Genomic DNA, 21,378 nt, shown 5'->3' with positions numbered 1-21,378 from the left:
GACAAGATCTAAATTCTATCACAATATGATAAACAAAATCTCAAATGATAAGTAGTCCGGTATCATCATATCGATTACATTCAATGCTTTGAATGTTTGTTTCCTCTCAGTGACTTGGAACCAGAATGGCTGGATGACATCCAGAAGAATGGCGAGCTTTTCTACCTGGAGCTGAGCGAGGGCGAAGAGGAGGCTGCGTTGGCCCAAGCCACCGCCAATCAAGGTGTATCCACTAATCATGTCCGCTTTAGTGAAAAGGAGGCGGAGATTATCACGGAGCAAAACAAGAAGCAGAGATGCGGATCACGGGCGAAAGGTGAGCCCACGCTGAAAAGGCTCGCCAGGATCCTGAGGAGGAAACGCCGGCCGTCTCAGCGCAGAGGAGGAGGGAAGGATGGGGGTAAAGACAACTTATCGTCACCTCCGGCATCCATTCTGAAGAACCAGCCAGGTCAAAGGCAGGGTGTGACGGTTCAGCCACAGCAGCTGAAGGAAGTGTGTGTCTACCTCAACCCTAAACGTCTTGCAGGTCCGTCATCACCTCTCTGTGACAGTGGAGGCCTGCTGGAGGCACTGCTGGGGGTGGTGCATCGCTCTTCTTGGAGCAGAGTACAGGGAGACCCTGCAGTGGTCAGACAGGAGGAAAGACTGACCGTTCATGGATTAATACCCAACAGCCCCGCCATCAAATGTGGTCAAATCCTCATTGGTAAGACCATATTTCAGCCAGTTAGTTGCTTTTAACAATTAAACACAACTACAGAATACATTATTTAGTTTTTATTGTAAGTGGTCATCAAGTATGGTTGCAGTATTTTCTTTACAGTTTCAAAAAGGCATATGAAGATATTCCACTAATACTACACTACACAAGTTAAACTGAAAGTACGTGGCTGTTTCTTACAAGGCCATGTACAAATTTCTTTACAAGCCTAGTCCCTCATTAAGGTATAAGAGCAAAAACATGTTGTCGGCCTTCTTAACAGGGTATAATCAGGATCACGTTCAAGAGAGGTCAAGAGCTATCCTAACCTGTTAAAGAATTCCTGGCTGGGCGATGGCATGCACACACACCTCAGTAGAGGAGGGGTGAAGCGTGAGCTTTAAAGCAGCATTTTATTTGGTTAAAAATAAAGTCGGTTTTACGACTGACCTTTTGCAGAAGGCGCTCTTCATCCTCAAAAAGAGCCGGTTGCGCTCACAACTGGGAAAATGCAGCTACGCAGCAGCTGATGATTTCAAAAACAGTCATAGTAGAGTCATGAACTAGCACTGACTCATTCATTTCCACACCACACAAAAGCGCTGACAAAGCACAGGCTATGATTAATTAAATAGTCATAGTCACACAGATTTCTTCAGTAAAAGGAGCCCAAAGCCTTAATAATGAGCGCAATTTACAAGTCAGAAAATGGTCACCATGCAACTCAAGTGCATGAACTATGATTTGAGAAATATACTGCAAGAACTAGCCTAGGTTTAGGAGTGAGGCTGTTTAATTTTTTTTTTTTTATTCTGCCCCATGTTGCTTAATATAGCTCAAGGCTCTTATTTTGTTGAATCCATAGTAACAACAACAAAGTAATACAAATCATTATCATAGTTTCACTTTTAAGCTCTGTGTTGTAAAACCACACAGTTCTTGTTAAAAATGTTTGTAGGATGTTTGATAGCTACTTCTCATTGCCAACACCGAGCAGCAACTATTTTCAGTCCTAGTGAAACTCTTAGCACAGTTCTGTAGAGTGACTGAACTCTTAATGCAGGTCTGGTCCTCTTGTAATCTGTCTGTTTGAACACTCAGCCTCTCTGAAGCGATTTTCTTCTATCAGGGCTAATGATCGGACAGTTTTTACCAGCAGACAGAGGAACGCCAGTTGTGCTTTACCACAAACGACTACCCACATGAGTTACTGTTTAGAGAGGCTTTTATGCAGCACAGCTACATGCTTAAACAATTAGAGCGGTTAAATACCTGAAATAGCTCTGTTACCGAGATGCTGGTGAGTCTGCATGCACACACAGCAGGTGAACCTCTTTATTGGCCCTCCACAGCACAATTGATGCAATCCATCAAATTCTTTTGAGTAGTGATCTTACAGAAGATATAAGCCAAGTCTAAGGGTCTGAAGTTTACAATAAATACTGCTTGATGGTGGATCTGTACGTATCGTACATGTTGGACATGTTGTCTCTCTAAATAATATGCAGGCCAAGTTTGGGATGCTTCCTGCTGTGTTCACTGGGAACGGGACCAGATTGCACCAGAAAATGAAGGCACGCTGCCATTTTTAAGTCTTTGTTATTTTGTCAGTGTGTCTTGACTTTTGGTTGATTTCATTCCGTTTCTTGTGGACAGTTTACTTAAAGAGTATCTGCTTTTTGCTTTATAAGTAGCACTTCCTCCCTTGGTTTTTGATGCTAATATATTTCTTAGTCTAGATGTGGGGCTGTAAGCTGGTTAAACATACACTAGTAGCATTATTTATTACCATTACCTATTTTTTTAATGTTCCTTTTCTGCATGCTTTTTTCAGGTGATGTGCTTGTAGCAGTGGACGATGTGGATGTGACTTCTGAAAACATTGAGAGGGTTCTTTCCTGCATCCCAGGACCAACACAGGTCAGTGCGTGTAAAAGCTCAGTAACAGCTTGTGTGCACAGTTGGCTGTCATGAACTCTGCTGCCACACATTAAAACACCATTTTTTCCACATTAGATTAGCCTTCCAAATTTGTACAGTAGCATTTAGGTCTTGTCACAAACGGCAACCTCGAACAGTAAATACAGACATTAAATTACTTTGAAATACATCGGTTCTTCTAAGCTGCTAAAATGTGAATAGAAAGCAGAAGTCGGCGACGTTTACCGTTAGAAAACCCTCAATTACTGAGAAATTATCCTTTGATCGGTAGCTAAAAAATCCTTAGTCTGTGCCTCGGCCGTGCATTTTCACCAAAAAGCAGACCATCAAAAAGTAGGAATTTGCAAATGACAGAGTGTGTACGGATTGATGGCGAACACGACGGATAGACGGGACTGCGGTGCAACTCTTTTTTCGGTGCCACAGGAAGCTGTTGTGGGATTGAAAGCTCAGCTGATTAGAAGATGTAGTCGGAAACTAAATTACACTGTAGGGAAAGAGCAAGGGAGATTTTTTGGAAAAATACAAGGTTCCCCAGGCACCACGATGACTCTCAAAAAAAACTTGAAATAGAGTTGTATTGCTGACAGAATGATTGTTTTGTGTGAGTGTGTGTGAGTGTGTTTTGGAGGATGGTTTGTCTGTGTGCCAGCTCTCCCAGATGGAACGTAGACAGTACTTATTATATTCGGAGAGACAAATATTGGTATTAAAGTCGGTCCATCCATGCCCTTTGCTAACCCCTTCAGTTACTCCTTCGTGTGCATGTGTCCATCTATGAGCTTGTGCTAAATGACTGACATCAACAGACTGGAATTCCACTGAGAGCACACTCCAGTCTGACCACATCCTTATTATTTATGATGAGAGAAAGTGCTGCAGTTAGCCCACTCAGCCTCTTTACCCAGTGATTTCGTCAATTTCTGGGCCTATTTGAAAGTTTTCTTCCATTTTTCATTTCTGAAGCCCTCTGCTCAATCTGATGGAAGCGTCCTTCGTGAATCTAGAAGAATTGAGGATAGCTTTAAATCCACGACGGAGTGAGCCAGTCAGATTCACCAGTTGAAAGGGACATCACTTGGTGCTCCACCACTACTTGGCTCTTTTTTAATAATACCCCTAAAATTGGCTAAAATGGCTGGCAGCCCAGATGCAGGCGCCTGCTGGAAAGGCGGGTGGCCTGTGGTTTGTGCTGACAGACCTTGGAGACTTCTGGGAGTGATCGTTGGATTAGAAAAATACAGTTTCAACATTTTTGACCCTGGAATATGATCTTTTTTTTTCCTGAAAAATATTTGGTAGGCACCATATGATCTAGGACTGAGAAAATACAGACTTCCCATTTTTTTTCAAATGACCACAATACCTCATTTATTTCTTTTAGCATAGTAAAATGGCTTTCTTAGGTTTGTTGCAGACACAAACAATGCCTGGGTTTGGAACTGGACTCCCCATTCTTAAGCTATGTGTCTAAAACAATGTAAGTGGTCATGGAGTGTTCATTAAATTACATATTCCACATTGCGTGTTACAGTCAAACACCAAAATGTAGTTGGGGTGTGTCCAGTGAAGATGTAGTGGTTCAAGCTTATAACTGGATCTGCATGGTCCCTGGTGGTTTGAGGTCAAATCCCAGCAGAACCTCACGTTTCTGCTTGCCTTCCCTCTTTTTCACTGAATCCCTCAGTAAGGGTAAACTCCTCGGACATACCTCATTAGGGCTGTAAAAAAATATTTCATTGCTGGTTGGGTATGATTACGTTTTAGATTAATCAATTAGTTGTTTGGTCAGAAAATTGTGAAAGATGTTGGATCAGTGTTTCCCATAACCCAAGATATGACGTCTTCAAATGTCTTTTTTTGTCCACAACCCAACGATATTCAGTTTACTGTCATAGAGGATTTAAAAAAACAGAAATTACTCACATTTAGGAACCTGGACTGAGAGAGTTTTGACTTTTCTTTCTTAAAAAAATACTCCAAATGATTAATTATTTACGTTGTTGTCAATTAATTAATTAATTGTTCCAGTTGTAGTCTTAATAAGAAACCGGTTTTACTCATTCAGGACTCCTGATCAGCAATTTCAACCAGAAATCTTCAGCACATTCTTCTAACTTTTCTGGATCCAGCTGCTCTTTCTCACATCTGGACTGTCGTTCTGATTTTCTTGAATTAACATCAGTTTAGCTCCATAGATGGCCTTTCTTGCGCTGACAGGTTTCAGCCCAGAGTCAACACAATGTGTGCACAGGTATGCCACACATGGGCGGTCTAAAATGTGCACCGTATGTACTTTGTTAGTCTGAATATTTTAGTGTTTCGTTGTCAGAGAACTTTCCTACTTTGATTGTGTTTCCATCTATCATGTGTAAGTTTAACCCCCTCAGACCGACACCAGCGTATACATATCATTTAGGTACTATACATGCGTGTTTGCTTTAGCCAGAACGTCATCAGAGGGCGACTGTAACTTAGACATGTTTGCTGGCTCCTGAAGACAGTACAGTATCATAGAGTAGAAAATAAGCCTGTCCCAGTGCACAGGGCACAGCCTGTGGTGATGTTTCAGTTTAGCAAGAGTCAAGCCAGCGGTCATGTTTCAAAGTTTGTAGGAGTGAAACCACCAGTGTCTGTCTCAACTTTGCTTTGGTATTTTTTTGCTTCCCCCTGATTGCCAAGACTTGGGAGAACAATTTTCAAATGCCAAAAGTCTTGTTCATTATAGTTCTCGTGCTGATTTGAACATATTTCAGTGAAATTAATTTCTGCTCTGTTTTTTTCTTTGTCTTTATGGTCATTTAATTTTTTTCGCATTCATTTGACATCTCTGAAGCATGCATATTTTGATAGCCCTGGTTGTCCTGAAAACGGTTATTTATAAAGCTTGATTGTGCATTACAGGGTTCATGTACACAGAATACCAATATACATATATCAGCATGAAATTTTAGGGGTATCTATGCAAGGCCTACACACAGCCTCTTGTAGATATAATCTGATGTGGATGTAGTGTGCAAAAAGAACTTAATGTAGCTTTGACAGATTATTTTAACTGGGACACCACAAAGTTGTAGTTTCGCATCATTCTGTGCATCTTGACTGCGTGTTTCCATGTGCGTGCTTGTTGAGTTTCCATGCAGCTCTGTGTCCACTGTGACTTTCTATGAATGGCAGTGTAAAATACTGTGGTATGGAAAGTAAAAATCACATGAAATAGAGAAGATAGGCTGTCTGTTGTCTTGCCACTGTTTCTTCGGGTTGCAGAGGTCTGGTTTTCATTTAGTCAGACACACACAAAAACACAAGCACACACACATAGTTCCCTGCTATTTGTTATGCTGCGGTTGGGTATGGATGTCAACGTCACTTTCTCTCTGACAGTCTGTTCGCTTTTCAGCCTTTCTCGACTGAATGTGTAACGACTGAAGTTTTTTTTTTCCCCCTTTGGAAGCCCGGCATATGTGCACACCTCTATTTTCCTAAAACAGACACATGAGCACCGTTAAGATTTCTTGCCAAGTATAATCATGTGGAGCCATAGTGACTTATTTTTAGAAATGAATGAAAACTGAGTGGGACTGGTAGGCAGGCTGATGCAATGATATTGTAACAGAACAATTTTTTTAAACTTCTTTTCCTTGTCACCATTTTCTGTCATATTTTCCTTCCCAGAGCTTGTCCAATTCTTAATTTCTCTCCACATTTACCGCTCATGTGTTTCTCCTCTCCTCCAGGTGAGGCTCACCTTGGAGACGGTGGCTCTGGTGGACGACAGCAGTGCAAACGACACTTTGTCGGTCCGTAAGATGAAGACCTCTCCACCAGTCAGCCAGCTGGTGCGTTTGCTGTGGGGGGAGGACACAGCCGAACTTCAGATGTCCATAGGACACATCCCGCATATCGTCATGTACCTCTCACTTAAACTGGACTCAGCATCACCACAGGAGGAGGTCAGTTTGTACAATGTACAAGTTTTAAATGCCATGGATAAAATTCTGCCATATTTCCCAGGCTGTCTTTTCACAGTAAATAGGATATGTGGTTTGGTAGGGCTTGAAGATCGAGCTCACAGCCCCAGACGAGCCAGGCAGGCCAGTCTCTGTGGCGCAATCGGTTAGCGCGTTCGGCTGTTAACCGAAAGGTTGGTGGTTCAAGCCCACCCAGGGACGTGCATTTTTTGTGCTCAAGTCACCAGATAACATTATGTTAATGAGTAACTTGGATTCTGTGATAAAGAGTTAGGTATAAAGAAAGCAGGAACAAATGGATAACTGTTACAGCAGAGTTGCATGTTGCAGAGGGAACAGGACACACGGAAGCGACATGTCCTTGTATAAAACATCCTTTAATTCAAATTCAGAAGAATTTAAACTTTGGACAACATGCAAAATGAGCTTCATGAGCCAGTTTCCGTTGTTCTGAAATGACAAGAACATATACCAATAACTAATTTTAGAGGACTGTATTAGCAGCATTGTAACTCCAATTTCAGGACAAAAAACAACAAAACAAAAAGGTTCAAATTTTAAGACAAATCTTCACGTAATACATGTATCCAAAAAGGGATTCATGATTTGAATTTAATGAATTGACTAAACAAACAAAACTCCAGGGCCATAAACCTTTCTTCCATAGTCTATGAATTGGAGAGATATGATAGATAATAAGAGCCTAGAGCTGTGTTATATTATTTATCAGTCATTATCTGTGTCTAACCAGTTCAAGATCTGCAAAAGGTGGAGTTGTGCTTTCTAAAGAAATACATGAATAACCACTTAAAATCTCTGCACACACAGCAGTTTGTTTAAATGTATTTTCTGCAAAAGACTGCCAAATTAAAATGCCATGATTAGATTTTCTGCCTTACTGCCCAATGTGGTGGCTGGGGCCTGAAGATCGATCCCACACCCCCTGAAAAGGACACCAGGTCAGTCTCTGGAATGACACTCCCATACAGCCACAGAACCCTGCAGCTAATTATGCATTTCTTGATTGTGGGTAATTAAGCCTCATTCAGGTCATTCAGGCATTGCAGAGTCAACACCAGTCCTCCCAGCCTCTGAGTTTCTGTAAATATCTACCTTAATGGCCTGCCCAATGTCTTGAAGTGCATACCAAAGACAGGTGGGTGGGGCTTGAACATGAAACCCTCTGGAATGTGCAGCAAGCAAGTCTCTGTGGCGCAATCGGTTAGCGCGTTCGGCTGTTAACCGAAAGGTTGGTGGTTCAAGCCCACCCAGGGACGACAGTTTTGCCCTTAAGTGACCAGGTAACATCATTTACATGAACAACCTTACTGTCGAAAGTGACCAAAAGTCAAATATATTTGACCAGACAGTGACATTCGGAGGTGGAAACACCACACCAGGAGTTCCTGGGCAAAGCACAAAACACAAATTTAATATGTCACGATCAAAGTTTCTGTTTTATTACCCAGGCCAACTTCTAAGTACATAGCAAATCCAGGTCTGTGGGGCTTGAAAATGATCCGCACGCCCCCTGGTGGTTATGCCAAACCTGTCTCTGTGGCGCAATCGTTTAGCGCGTTCGGCTGTTAACCGAAAGGTTGGTGGTTCAAGCCCACCCAGGGACGACGGTTTGGTGCATAAGCACCCAAAGTGACCTTGAACCAACGATGAATTTCAGGTTCTGTTATCTCAGCTGGTGTCAGAGTTGCAGAATCAAATGGACACTCCATCGTTGATGTTGTGTCCTTGTATCCAAATTGGAGGGACATTGGACATGGCAAACCCCCTGTGTTATTGCATACGTAAAAGTCACAAATCTTTTCTTAACAGAACCTGAACTTCATCGTTGGTTCGAGGTAAATTAGGCTCCTTTATGCTTGGTCTTGGGCTTGAGAGCTGTGAAACAAAACACAGTGTTTCCTGACCAAAAGTCAAATGTATTTGACCAGACAGTGACATTCAGAGGTGGAAACACCACACCAATAGTTCCTGGGTAAAGCACAAAACACAAATTTAATATGTCACGATCAAAGTTTCTGTTTTATTACCCAGGTCAGCTTCTGAGTACATAGCAAATCCAGGTCGGTGGAGCTTGAAAATGATCCGCACGCCCCCTGGTGTTCATACCAGACCTGTCTCTGTGGCGCAATCGGTTAGCGCGTTCGGCTGTTAACCGAAAGGTTGGTGGTTCAAGCCCACCCAGGGACGACAGTTTTGTGCGTAAGCACCCAAAGTGACCTTGAACCAACGATGAATTTCAGGTTCTGTTATCTCAGCTGGTGTCAGAGTTGCAGAATCAAATGGACACCCCATCGTTGAAGTTGTGTCCTTGTATCCAAATTGGAGGGACATTGGACATGGCAAACCCCCTCTGTTATTGCATACGTAAAAGTCACAAATCTTTTCTTAACAGAACCTGAACTTCATCGTTGGTTCGAGGTAAATTAGGCTCCTTTATGCTTGGTCTTGGGCTTGAGAGCTGTGAAACAAAACACAGTGTTTCCTGACCAAAAGTCAAATGTATTTGACCAGACAGTGACATTCAGAGGTGGAAACACCACACCAGGAGTTCCTGGGTAAAGCACAAAACACAAATTTAATATGTCACGATCAAAGTTTCTGTTTTATTACCCAGGCCAACTTCTAAGTACATAGCAAATCCAGGTCTGTGGGGCTTGAAAATGATGCGCACGCCCCCTGGTGGTCATGCCAGACCTGTCTCTGTGGCGCAATCGGTTAGCGCGTTCGGCTGTTAACCGAAAGGTTGGTGGTTCAAGCCCACCCAGGGACGACAGTTTTGTGCATAACTGTGTCTTTCCATAAGCACCCAAAGTGCCCTTGAACCAAAGATGAATTTCAGGTTCTGTTATCTCAGCTGGTGTCAGAGTTGCAGAATCAAATGGACACTCCATCGTTGATGTTGTGTCCTTGTATCCAAATTGGAGGGACATTGGACATGGCAAACCCCCTCTGTTATTGCATACGTAAAAGTCACAAATCTTTTCTTAACAGAACCTGAACTTCATCGTTGGTTCGAGGTAAATTAGGCTCCTTTATGCTTGGTCTTGGGCTTGAGAGCTGTGAAACAAAACACAGTGTTTCCTGACCAAAAGTCAAATGTATTTGACCAGACAGTGACATTCAGAGGTGGAAACACCACACCAATAGTTCCTGGGTAAAGCACAAAACACAAATTTAATATGTCACGATCAAAGTTTCTGTTTTATTACCCAGGTCAGCTTCTGAGTACATAGCAAATCCAGGTCGGTGGAGCTTGAAAATGATCCGCACGCCCCCTGGTGTTCATACCAGACCTGTCTCTGTGGCGCAATCGGTCAGCGCGTTCGGCTGTTAACCGAAAGGTTGGTGGTTCAAGCCCACCCAGGGACGACAGTTTTGTGCATAACTGTGTCTTTCCATAAGCACCCAAAGTGCCCTTGAACCAAAGATGAATTTCAGGTTCTGTTATCTCAGCTGGTGTCAGAGTTGCAGAATCAAATGGACACTCCATCATTGAAGTTGTGTCCTTGTATCCAAATTGGAGGGACATTGGACAGAGCAAACCCCCTGTGTTATTGCATACATAAAAGGAAATCTCCCTGTGTCTTTCCTTCCTCTGCACTGCCATCTTGAACTCTCTCTGGATGTCCCCTTCACAAATCTTTTTTTAACTTCATCGTTTGTTCAAGGTCACTTAGGCTCCTTTATGCTTGGTCTTGAGCTTAAGAGCTGTGAAACAAAACAGTGTTTCCTGTCCAAAAGTCAAATATATTTGACCAGACAGTGACATTCAGAGGCAGAAACACCACACCAAGAGTTACTGGGCAAAGCACAAAACACAAATTTAATATGTCACGATCAAAGTTTCTGTTTTATTACCCAGGCCAACTTCTAAGTACATAGCAAATCCAGGTCTGTGGGGCTTGAAAATGATCCGCACGCCCCCTGGTGGTCATGCCAGACCTGTCTCTGTGGCGCAATCGGTTAGCGCGTTCGGCTGTTAACCGAAAGGTTGGTGGTTCAAGCCCACCCAGGGACGACAGTTTTGTGCATAAGCACCCAAAGTGACCTTGAACCAACGATGAATTTCAGGTTCTGTTATATTAGCTGGTGTCAGAGTTGCAGAATCAAATGGACACCCCATCGTTGAAGTTGTGTCCTTGTATCCAAATTGGAGGGACATTGGACAGAGCAAACCCCCTGTGTCATTGCATACGTAAAAGGAAATCTCCCTGTGTCTTTCCTTCCTCTGCACTGCCATCTTGAACTCTCTCTGGATGTCCCCTTCACAAATCTTTTTTTAACTTCGTTTGTTCAAGGTCACTTAGGCTCCTTTATGCTTGGTCTTGAGCTTAAGAGCTGTGAAACAAACAATGTTTCCTGTCCAAAAGTCAAATTTATTTGACCAGACAGTGACATTCAGAGGCAGAAACACCACACCAATAGTTCCTGGGCAAAGCACAAAACACAAATTTAATATGTCACGATCAAAGTTTCTGTTTTATTACCCAGGTCAACTTCTGAGTACATAGCAAATCCAAGTCGGTGGGGCTTGAAAATGATCCGCACGCCCCCTGGTGGTCATACCAGACCTGTCTCTGTGGCGCAATCGGTTAGCGCGTTCGGCTGTTAACCGAAAGGTTGGTGGTTCAAGCCCACCCAGGGACGACAGTTTTGTGCGTAAGTGACCATGAACTTCTGTTTCTGTTATCTCAGCTGTTTTCAGAGTTGCAGAATTAAATGGACACTGCATCATTGATGTTGTGTCCTTGTATCCAAATTGGAGGGACATTGGACAGAGCAAACCCCCTGTGTTATTGCATACGTAAAAGGAAATCTCCCTGTGTCTTTCCTTCCTCTGCACTGCCATCTTGAACTCTCTCTGGATGTCCTCCTTCACAAATCTTTTCTTAACAGAACCTGAACTTCACCGTTGGTTCGAGGTAAATTAGGCTCCTTTATGCTTGGTCTTGAGCTTAAGAGCTGTGAAACAAAACAGTGTTTCCTGTCCAAAAGTCAAATATATTTGACCAGACAGTGACATTCAGAGGCAGAAACACCACAACAAGAGTTACTGGGCAAAGCACAAAACACAAATTTAATATGTCACGATCAAAGTTTCTGTTTTATTACCCAGGCCAACTTCTAAGTACTTAGCAAATCCAGGTCGGTGGGACTTGAAATTGATGCGCACGCCCTCTGGTGGTCTTGCCAGACCTGTCTCTGTGGCGCAATCGGTTAGCGCGTTCGGCTGTTAACCGAAAGGTTGGTGGTTCAAGCCCACCCAGGGACGACAGTTTTGTGCGTAAGCACCCAAAGTGACCTTGAACCAACGATGAATTTCAGGTTCTGTTATCTCAGCTGGTGTCAGAGTTGCAGAATCAAATGGACACCCCATCGTTGAAGTTGTGTCCTTGTATCCAAATTGGAGGGACATTGGACATGGCAAACCCCCTCTGTTATTGCATACGTAAAAGTCACAAATCTTTTCTTAACAGAACCTGAACTTCATCGTTGGTTCGAGGTAAATTAGGCTCCTTTATGCTTGGTCTTGGGCTTGAGAGCTGTGAAACAAAACACAGTGTTTCCTGACCAAAAGTCAAATGTATTTGACCAGACAGTGACATTCAGAGGTGGAAACACCACACCAGGAGTTCCTGGGTAAAGCACAAAACACAAATTTAATATGTCACGATCAAAGTTTCTGTTTTATTACCCAGGCCAACTTCTAAGTACATAGCAAATCCAGGTCTGTGGGGCTTGAAAATGATCCGCACGCCCCCTGGTGGTCATGCCAGACCTGTCTCTGTGGCGCAATCGGTTAGCGCGTTCGGCTGTTAACCGAAAGGTTGGTGGTTCAAGCCCACCCAGGGACGACAGTTTTGTGCATAACTGTGTCTTTCCATAAGCACCCAAAGTGCCCTTGAACCAAAGATGAATTTCAGGTTCTGTTATCTCAGCTGGTGTCAGAGTTGCAGAATCAAATGGACACTCCATCGTTGATGTTGTGTCCTTGTATCCAAATTGGAGGGACATTGGACATGGCAAACCCCCTCTGTTATTGCATACGTAAAAGTCACAAATCTTTTCTTAACAGAACCTGAACTTCATCGTTGGTTCGAGGTAAATTAGGCTCCTTTATGCTTGGTCTTGGGCTTGAGAGCTGTGAAACAAAACACAGTGTTTCCTGACCAAAAGTCAAATGTATTTGACCAGACAGTGACATTCAGAGGTGGAAACACCACACCAATAGTTCCTGGGTAAAGCACAAAACACAAATTTAATATGTCACGATCAAAGTTTCTGTTTTATTACCCAGGTCAGCTTCTGAGTACATAGCAAATCCAGGTCGGTGGAGCTTGAAAATGATCCGCACGCCCCCTGGTGTTCATACCAGACCTGTCTCTGTGGCGCAATCGGTCAGCGCGTTCGGCTGTTAACCGAAAGGTTGGTGGTTCAAGCCCACCCAGGGACGACAGTTTTGTGCATAACTGTGTCTTTCCATAAGCACCCAAAGTGCCCTTGAACCAAAGATGAATTTCAGGTTCTGTTATCTCAGCTGGTGTCAGAGTTGCAGAATCAAATGGACACTCCATCATTGAAGTTGTGTCCTTGTATCCAAATTGGAGGGACATTGGACAGAGCAAACCCCCTGTGTTATTGCATACATAAAAGGAAATCTCCCTGTGTCTTTCCTTCCTCTGCACTGCCATCTTGAACTCTCTCTGGATGTCCCCTTCACAAATCTTTTTTTAACTTCATCGTTTGTTCAAGGTCACTTAGGCTCCTTTATGCTTGGTCTTGAGCTTAAGAGCTGTGAAACAAAACAGTGTTTCCTGTCCAAAAGTCAAATATATTTGACCAGACAGTGACATTCAGAGGCAGAAACACCACACCAAGAGTTACTGGGCAAAGCACAAAACACAAATTTAATATGTCACGATCAAAGTTTCTGTTTTATTACCCAGGCCAACTTCTAAGTACATAGCAAATCCAGGTCTGTGGGGCTTGAAAATGATCCGCACGCCCCCTGGTGGTCATGCCAGACCTGTCTCTGTGGCGCAATCGGTTAGCGCGTTCGGCTGTTAACCGAAAGGTTGGTGGTTCAAGCCCACCCAGGGACGACAGTTTTGTGCATAAGCACCCAAAGTGACCTTGAACCAACGATGAATTTCAGGTTCTGTTATATTAGCTGGTGTCAGAGTTGCAGAATCAAATGGACACCCCATCGTTGAAGTTGTGTCCTTGTATCCAAATTGGAGGGACATTGGACAGAGCAAACCCCCTGTGTTATTGCATACGTAAAAGGAAATCTCCCTGTGTCTTTCCTTCCTCTGCACTGCCATCTTGAACTCTCTGTGGATGTCCCCTTCACAAATCTTTTTTTAACTTCATCGTTTGTTCAAGGTCACTTAGGCTCCTTTATGCTTGGTCTTGAGCTTAAGAGCTGTGAAACAAAACAGTGTTTCCTGTCCAAAAGTCAAATATATTTGACCAGACAGTGACATTCAGAGGCAGAAACACCACACCAATAGTTCCTGGGCAAAGCACAAAACACAAATTTAATATGTCATGATCAAAGTTTCTGTTTTATTACCCAGGTCAACTTCTGAGTACATAGCAAATCCAAGTCGGTGGGGCTTGAAAATGATTCGCACGCCCCCTGGTGGTCATACCAGACCTGTCTCTGTGGCGCAATCGGTTAGCGCGTTCGGCTGTTAACCGAAAGGTTGGTGGTTCAAGCCCACCCAGGGACGACAGTTTTGTGCGTAAGTGACCATGAACTTCGGTTTCTGTTACCTCAGCTGTTTTCAGAGTTGCAGAATCAAATGGACACTCCATCGTTGATGTTGTGTCCTTGTATCCAAATTGGAGGGACATTGGACATGGCAAACCCCCTGTGTTATTGCATACGTAAAATCGAAATCTCCCTGTGTGTCTTTCCTTCTTCTGCACTGCCATCTTGAACTCTCTCTGGATGTCCTCCTTCACAAATCTTTTCTTAACAGAACCTGAACTTCATCGTTGGTTCGAGGTAAATTAGGCTCCTTTATGCTTGGTCTTGGGCTTAAGAGCTGTGAAACAAAACACAATGTTTCCTGACCAAAAGTCAAATGTATTTGACCAGACAGTGACATTCAGAGGCGGAAACATCACACCAATAGTTCCTGGGCAAAGCACAAAACACAAATTTAATATGTCACGATCAAAGTTTCTGTTTTATTACCCAGGTCGACTTCTGAGTACATAGCAAATCCAGGTCGGTGGGACTTGAAAATGATCCGCACGCCCCCTGGTGGTTATGCCAGACCTGTCTCTGTGGCGCAATCGGTTAGCGCGTTCGGCTGTTAACCGAAAGGTTTGTTGGTTCAAGCCCACCCAGGGACGACAGTTTTGTGCGTAAGCACCCAAAGTGACCATGCACTGCGGTTTCTGTTATCTCAGCTGTTTTCAGAGTTGCGGAATCAAATGGACACTCCATCATTGAAGTTGTGTCCTTGTATCCAAATTGGAGGGACATTGGACATGGCAAACCCCCTCTGTTATCGCATACGTAAAATCGAAATCTCCCTGTGTGTCTTTCCTTCTTCTGCACTGCCATCTTGAACTCTCTCTGGATGTCCTCCTTCACAAATCTTTTCTTAACAGAACCTGAACTTCATCGTTGGTTCGAGGTAAATTAGGCTCCTTTATGCTTGGTCTTGGGCTTAAGAGCTGTGAAACAAAACACAATGTTTCCTGACCAAAAGTCAAATGTATTTGACCAGACAGTGACATTCAGAGGCGGAAACATCACACCAATAGTTCCTGGGCAAAGCACAAAACACGAATTTAATATGTCACGATCAAAGTTTCTGTTTTATTACCCAGGTCAACTTCTAAGTACATAGCAAATCCATGTCGGTGGGGCTTGAAAATGATCCGCACGCCCCCTGGTGGTCATACCAGACCTGTCTCTGTGGCGCAATCGGTTAGCGCGTTCGGCTGTTAACCGAAAGGTTGGTGGTTCAAGCCCACCCAGGGACGACAGTTTTGTGCGTAAGTGACCATGAACTTCGGTTTCTGTTATCTCAGCTGTTTTCAGAGTTGCAGAATCAAATGGACACTGCATCATTGATGTTGTGTCCTTGTATCCAAATTGGAGGGACATTGGACATGGCAAACCCCCTCTGTTATCGCATACGTAAAATTGAAATCTCCCTGTGTGTCTTTCCTTCTTCTGCACTGCCATCTTGAACTCTCTCTGGATGTCTTCCTTCACAAATCTTTTCTTAACAGAACCTGAACTTCATCGTTGGTTCGAGGTAAATTAGGCTCCTTTATGCTTGGTCTTGGGCTTAAGAGCTGTGAAACAAAACACAATGTTTCCTGACCAAAAGTCAAATGTATTTGACCAGACAGTGACATTCAGAGGCGGAAACATCACACCAATAGTTCCTGGGCAAAGCACAAAACACGAATTTAATATGTCACGATCAAAGTTTCTGTTTTATTACCCAGGTCAACTTCTGAGTACATAGCAAATCCAGGTCGGTGGGGCTTGAAAATGATCCACACGCCCCCTGGTGGTCATGCCAGACCTGTTTCTGTGGCGCAATCGGTTAGCGCGTTCGGCTGTTAACCGAAAGGTTGGTGGTTCAAGCCCACCCAGGGACGACAGTTTAGTGCGTAAGCAGGCAGGAAACATCATGGACATCAATTTGCAAAGGTTCTTCTGATCCAAAGAAGATTGTAGATTATCCATTGCACTCGCTAATGTCAAGGCAGAACTATACATAATGGTGTCGTCTGCATTAAAATTTTGTTTTATGTTGTTAACATTACAACACAAATTATTATTATATAATGGTAACACCGTTTTGTATATTCAAATAGCTTGAAAGTAGACCATCAACTTGGACACTTTGTGTTCTACCACTCAAGTTGTTTTCAAACGACTGAACTGCTTTTGTAGACAACCCTATGCTAACCAGCCCGTGTAACAGAAGAGAATGGTCTCCAGCCTTCAATAAAAGAGTTAACTGTGCTGCCTTCCATACATTAGGTATCATCTCTTTTTCTTAATAATTTCTTAAGGTATTTAGGCGTAGTTATTTTGTCTGTAATAATTTCATTTTCCAACTTTAATGAATGTGGAATCAACATGTCGCTGTTGCCTGAAGACATTGACCTATAGACCTTCCAAAATTTGAAAGGCTTATTTAAGATGTCACATTTCTTTAACATAAAATTCTGCTTCAGATTTATGGATTAGGGGAACACATTTGTTTCTTTGATAGCTAAAACGTATCCAGGCGGAGTTACTTTTAGATTTTCTTGCAGTTACCCAAACAAGATTTTGCTCATTAGTGATATCTTAAAGCTGGTCTAACAACCAAGGGAGAACCTTTAAACTTATATTTTCTAAGAGGAGCATGCTTATTTGTGTCTTATGTCTAAAAGAAATGATTTAAAATATTGTAATGCCATCTCAGGGTCTGGAATCATCCTAGGTCCAGCCACATACGTAAAGATCATGTAAAAAGGCTCGTTCACAAAAAGACTTAAAATCTCTCTTGGTCATAACACATGGTTTTAACTTTGGAAGCTTTGTGTCTCACAAAGCAAAAACATGATTGTTTCATTAGTATTCACTCACTTTGATCTTGTGCACCAGTTTAAAACCCATCACCTCACATGATTGTTTATTGAAGGTAGATGTGTTTTTAATCTGTCCATGTGGGCAAACAATTGGTCGTAGGTATGCTAGTGGCCGAGCAACATAGCAGCTTCTCCTTTGTTGTTCAATGGCAGTCGACATGCTCTTAGATGCATTAACTTTGTCCTCTGGATCGGGGGAGGTTAAAGTTCACAGCATTATGTCACACAAAAGGGCCATGGAGTGAGACTCCCATACAGCCACAGAACCCTGCAGCTAATTATGCTTTTCCTGATTGTGGGTAATTAAGCCTCATTCAGGTCATTCCGGCATTGCAGAGTCAACACCAGTCCTCCCAGCCTCTGAGTTTCTGTAAATTTCTACCTTAATGGCCTGCTCAATGTCTTGAAGGACATACCAACGACCGGTGGGTGGGGCTTGAACATGAAGCCCTCTGGAATGTGCTGTGAGCAAGTCTCTGTGGCGCAATCGGTTAGCGCGTTCGGCTGTTAACCGAAAGGTTGGTGGTTCAAGCCCACCCAGGGACGAAGTTTTTGCCCTTAGGTGACCAGATAACATCCTGTTCATGTGTAACTTTACTGTGGAAAGTTTTGCTGAATTGACAGGGCACATTATTAGTACCAAACACAACAGAAAGGCTGTTATATGTTTCCATTCCTGTGAGTCTTGGTAAAACCTGATCATGACTTTCTGTTCAAGGCAAGGCAATTTTACCTGTATAGAATATTTCATACATCAGTGCAATTCAGTGTGCTTTACAGGGTAATGAAAATACAGAAAAGGTAGAAGACTTACAAAACAAAAATGTAAATTTGGTGTCCTCATCTTTGTTGCATAGATTTCAGTGGAAATCTTTATAACCACGTGGACTGTCCACAATACAACCTTAGAGATGTATCCTGATAATTAAGTGTTAGGGTGACCTGAGTTGTGTAGGGAATCCCAAGCCCAGGATTGGAAAGTTTTCTCAGAATATCTCGATGTGAGTCAGACTCCTACAGAAAACTACTGCTCTGGACGTCTTCCAACACCTGCGGGTGCTACTAACAGAAAACAGAAGGAAAGGGGAGAGAAAGGGGAGAAGTTGAGGCACAGCTCCTGTTAATAAATGATCTGTCACTTTAAAGCTGTGAACTTTACTTCCTCTCGGGTGAATCCACAGATGCCTATTTTGGCTGAAGTGCAGCAGTCTATGAATAAAATAATTTTAATGGGGTTCATGCAGAAAGCACTGTTTTCTCTCCCATAAGGTAGGACACCATCAACTTGTAGTGAAGTGTTAATCCCAAAGTGTGTGTTTTGTTGCTCTGAGAAGCAAACTACTTATTTGCTGACCGTCATCTCCTACACTGTAATCTTATTTTCCCTGTGGACGACTATTGGCAGGTTGATGTTTTCTTTATGGTTGTACTTCATGGTTCTGCAGTTCCTTTCAGTATCTGCAAGCCAGAGTTTTACTTTTTTTTCTCTCTCTTGACCTGAACGGCAGTCGAGATGGAGTGCACGGGTTGTCTGGAGCCACATCAGCCAGCAGTTGACTCTCTAAATGGCAGTGCCGCACAAGAGCCCCACTAACCTCCGACTTTGATTTTTTAGTCTTTTTATTGCAGGGTAGCAGGAGTTGGAGAGGTTCGGTGGTGGTATTTTTGAGTTTTAACAGTGTGATGTTTTTGTGACCTTAGCTCCTTTTGTTGCCTCTATGTGCAAACAAAATGTAACTGAAGTGTTTCACTGTGTCAGTTGTTCTTTTGGTTTCTTTGTTCTTGTTGCCAAGGCTGAAAGGGCCCCGTTCATTCAAGGTTTTTATCTCCTCACCCACCACTCCATCCTCTGATCCTCTCAGCGGCTCAGCCCTTATCCGCCCTGTATCCTTCAAAGTTGCCAGCATGCTGAGAGGAATACTAATATCACAAACAATACCCCAAATCTGGCTGGAGCACTCTCATCTCTGCTTTATAGTTTGTATGAAGGTTTTTTTTTGTGTGTGTGACATTTAGTGCTGTGAAGTATTTGAGAGTTTCTCTGAGCTTCCAGTCAAATTCCTGTATTTCTTGAATCTGCTTTTCTTTTCTCTGGAAAGTAAACTGTAAAATATTTTAGTCACATTCATCTTCAAAGTGACATTTCCTTGTTTGTTCCACATAGAGAATGGGTTGGACAGAAACATTGTTGAGGTGGCAGAATAAACATCCAGCGGTTCATCTGTTCATTCTTCTTGGCTGTCCATGATTCAAAGGACACCGTTGCATCCAACGACAGATATTTCACATTTTTATGTGCCGTTTTTCTGTCAACTAACCAAAGATTTCCCTTTCTGCTCGTGTATGATTTTCTTTGCACGGATTTAAAATGACACTTTGCTTCTTTGTGTGTTTGTGTGTGCAGGAGGAGATCTTGTACCAGTACCCAGTGTCTGAAGCATCCAGCCAGCTGAAAGGAGTGAGGGGGATTTTCCTTACGCTGTGTGACATGCTGGAGAACGTCACAGGAGGGCGGATCATCAGGTAAGGAGATGCAGAATGGAGAAAAAGTAATGTTGCAACTATTTTTTTTTATACAATACAGCTGATTCAGTAGAGAGTTTTTTATTCATCAATCTGTAACTGAAAAATACATTTAAATCGACTTTTGTCCGACTAGCAGTTAAAACCCAAAGACCCCAAAGCAGCAAATCCTCACATTTAAGAAGCTTCAACCAGCAAATGTTTCACATTGTTGCTTGAGAAATTACTTAAACGATTCATGGATTATCAAAATAGTTGGCGATCAATTCTCCACATTATCAATCAATCAGCTAATTGTTGCAGCTCTGTTTCTAATTTTCTGTCTTATCAACTCAAAACATAACTGATTAACTGTTCTAATTGGTTTTATTCTTACCATTTAATAATGTCTGAAAGTTATGCGCCTATAATACTGCTTCTATACTCAAGTGTAATGGATTTAGATAGTTCATATTGGATGTATACTTTACCAGTGATACTGAGAGGTAATAATGTTTCTAACAATCAAGACCAGATCTTCTGTAAACCCCCAAACTTCAGATATAGTCCTTGTTGTTTCATGAAAAGGATGTGGGCATATTGAGGGTTTTTTCCGGAGAATTTCTTCCAACCTTTTTACCACTTCTTTTTCTTTCAAATAAAACCTGTGGCATTCAAGAAAAGATTGGCCCTTTATATAAAGATTATAATAAGGCATCAGCATTAATGTGGTGATGATAGAGGCCGTTGAAGTTCCCAAATTGTTTTTCTTGTAGCTCCTCAAACTTCTGAACTGTTCTGCCAGTTCGCTGCTGGATGTTTTGAATATCAACACAGTTCACAGTTGAGTTTAAAGCAACAGTGAGCAGGGAGAAATTTTGGCGGTGGGGGGGAGATTTTTTACCTTCTATTGATGTTAACCCCATCCTACTATTTTCTGTCACATGTCCTTAAATTGCTATCTACTCCTCCGTAGTTCTTCTCTCCTGCTTGGGAAACATCTGGTCCATGTGGGCTACTGGAAGGACAGCAACAACCTGCTGGTCATCGGTCTTCCTGCTGAGAGGTAGCAAGAGGCAGCGAACACACATACACAGATTATTACACTGAGATAGAGCCACTGCATTTTGTTTTAACTGCAGCTTTTGCTAGCTGCAAAATCAAAAGATGTTTCAGAGCAAAAGTTGATTCCATGTGGCAGGTGTAACAGATTTCGATACTAGTGTGGTAATAAATTTTGGAGGAGAGGAAACATTTCAGAGCACAATCTGTAAAAACAATTGAAAAGGACCATCAATTATTCTCAGTTTCAATGTGCACATGTGCTTCTTTTTGTCCTTTGCTGGCAGGATGAATATCTCTGTCAGCAGGTTGTAAAATTGTTTATGAAATGTGTCAGATCAGCCAACTTCGCTTTTAGCCGCCAGGTCAACCCGATCAATCATCCCCTCGGTTAAGAAGTAAAAGCTCAAAAGTTTGATTCTTAAGGGAACACCCACGTGTAGACAAAACAATAAAGTATAAATTGCTTTTCCATCATGGTTCCTGGCAGTAAGTCCAAATATTTGATAAGAAGCTGAAGTCGATCCAGGTCTGCGTTTGACATTTTTCCATTTCCCT

General features: G+C 42.6%; 1 protein-coding gene and 17 non-coding genes across 18 annotated transcripts in view; all 18 read left to right on the top strand.

The window, feature by feature from the left end:
* The window catches only part of intu (inturned planar cell polarity protein), a 30,489-nt gene that overhangs the window by 1,737 nt on the left and 7,374 nt on the right, over positions 1-21,378 (top strand). Inside the window, exons 2-6 of the mRNA XM_073474630.1 lie at positions 111-709; positions 2,538-2,623; positions 6,382-6,597; positions 19,661-19,779; positions 20,735-20,824. Of these exons, the coding sequence (XP_073330731.1) occupies positions 111-709; positions 2,538-2,623; positions 6,382-6,597; positions 19,661-19,779; positions 20,735-20,824 (1,110 nt within the window). The remainder of the gene's footprint in view (positions 1-110; positions 710-2,537; positions 2,624-6,381; positions 6,598-19,660; positions 19,780-20,734; positions 20,825-21,378) is intronic.
* Positions 6,743-6,816, top strand: trnan-guu (transfer RNA asparagine (anticodon GUU)). Its single transcript has one exon. It is a non-coding gene; the product is annotated as a tRNA-Asn (tRNA).
* On the top strand, positions 7,819-7,892 carry trnan-guu (transfer RNA asparagine (anticodon GUU)). Its single transcript has one exon. It is a non-coding gene; the product is annotated as a tRNA-Asn (tRNA).
* On the top strand, positions 8,167-8,240 carry trnan-guu (transfer RNA asparagine (anticodon GUU)). The gene has a single exon. It is a non-coding gene; the product is annotated as a tRNA-Asn (tRNA).
* On the top strand, positions 8,750-8,823 carry trnan-guu (transfer RNA asparagine (anticodon GUU)). Its single transcript has one exon. It is a non-coding gene; the product is annotated as a tRNA-Asn (tRNA).
* On the top strand, positions 9,333-9,406 carry trnan-guu (transfer RNA asparagine (anticodon GUU)). The gene has a single exon. It is a non-coding gene; the product is annotated as a tRNA-Asn (tRNA).
* trnan-guu (transfer RNA asparagine (anticodon GUU)) lies at positions 9,932-10,005 on the top strand. Its single transcript has one exon. It is a non-coding gene; the product is annotated as a tRNA-Asn (tRNA).
* Positions 10,581-10,654, top strand: trnan-guu (transfer RNA asparagine (anticodon GUU)). Its single transcript has one exon. It is a non-coding gene; the product is annotated as a tRNA-Asn (tRNA).
* trnan-guu (transfer RNA asparagine (anticodon GUU)) lies at positions 11,210-11,283 on the top strand. The gene has a single exon. It is a non-coding gene; the product is annotated as a tRNA-Asn (tRNA).
* On the top strand, positions 11,835-11,908 carry trnan-guu (transfer RNA asparagine (anticodon GUU)). Its single transcript has one exon. It is a non-coding gene; the product is annotated as a tRNA-Asn (tRNA).
* Positions 12,418-12,491, top strand: trnan-guu (transfer RNA asparagine (anticodon GUU)). Its single transcript has one exon. It is a non-coding gene; the product is annotated as a tRNA-Asn (tRNA).
* On the top strand, positions 13,017-13,090 carry trnan-guu (transfer RNA asparagine (anticodon GUU)). The gene has a single exon. It is a non-coding gene; the product is annotated as a tRNA-Asn (tRNA).
* Positions 13,666-13,739, top strand: trnan-guu (transfer RNA asparagine (anticodon GUU)). The gene has a single exon. It is a non-coding gene; the product is annotated as a tRNA-Asn (tRNA).
* On the top strand, positions 14,299-14,372 carry trnan-guu (transfer RNA asparagine (anticodon GUU)). Its single transcript has one exon. It is a non-coding gene; the product is annotated as a tRNA-Asn (tRNA).
* On the top strand, positions 14,929-15,003 carry trnan-guu (transfer RNA asparagine (anticodon GUU)). The gene has a single exon. It is a non-coding gene; the product is annotated as a tRNA-Asn (tRNA).
* On the top strand, positions 15,569-15,642 carry trnan-guu (transfer RNA asparagine (anticodon GUU)). The gene has a single exon. It is a non-coding gene; the product is annotated as a tRNA-Asn (tRNA).
* On the top strand, positions 16,199-16,272 carry trnan-guu (transfer RNA asparagine (anticodon GUU)). Its single transcript has one exon. It is a non-coding gene; the product is annotated as a tRNA-Asn (tRNA).
* Positions 17,729-17,802, top strand: trnan-guu (transfer RNA asparagine (anticodon GUU)). Its single transcript has one exon. It is a non-coding gene; the product is annotated as a tRNA-Asn (tRNA).

The sequence above is a fragment of the Pagrus major genome, chromosome 10 (assembly GCF_040436345.1).
Source record: "Pagrus major chromosome 10, Pma_NU_1.0".
Lineage (NCBI taxonomy): Eukaryota > Metazoa > Chordata > Actinopteri > Spariformes > Sparidae > Pagrus > Pagrus major.
Note: the sequence above shows the minus strand (reverse complement) of the source record. Positions and strands in the feature narration are given on the sequence as shown.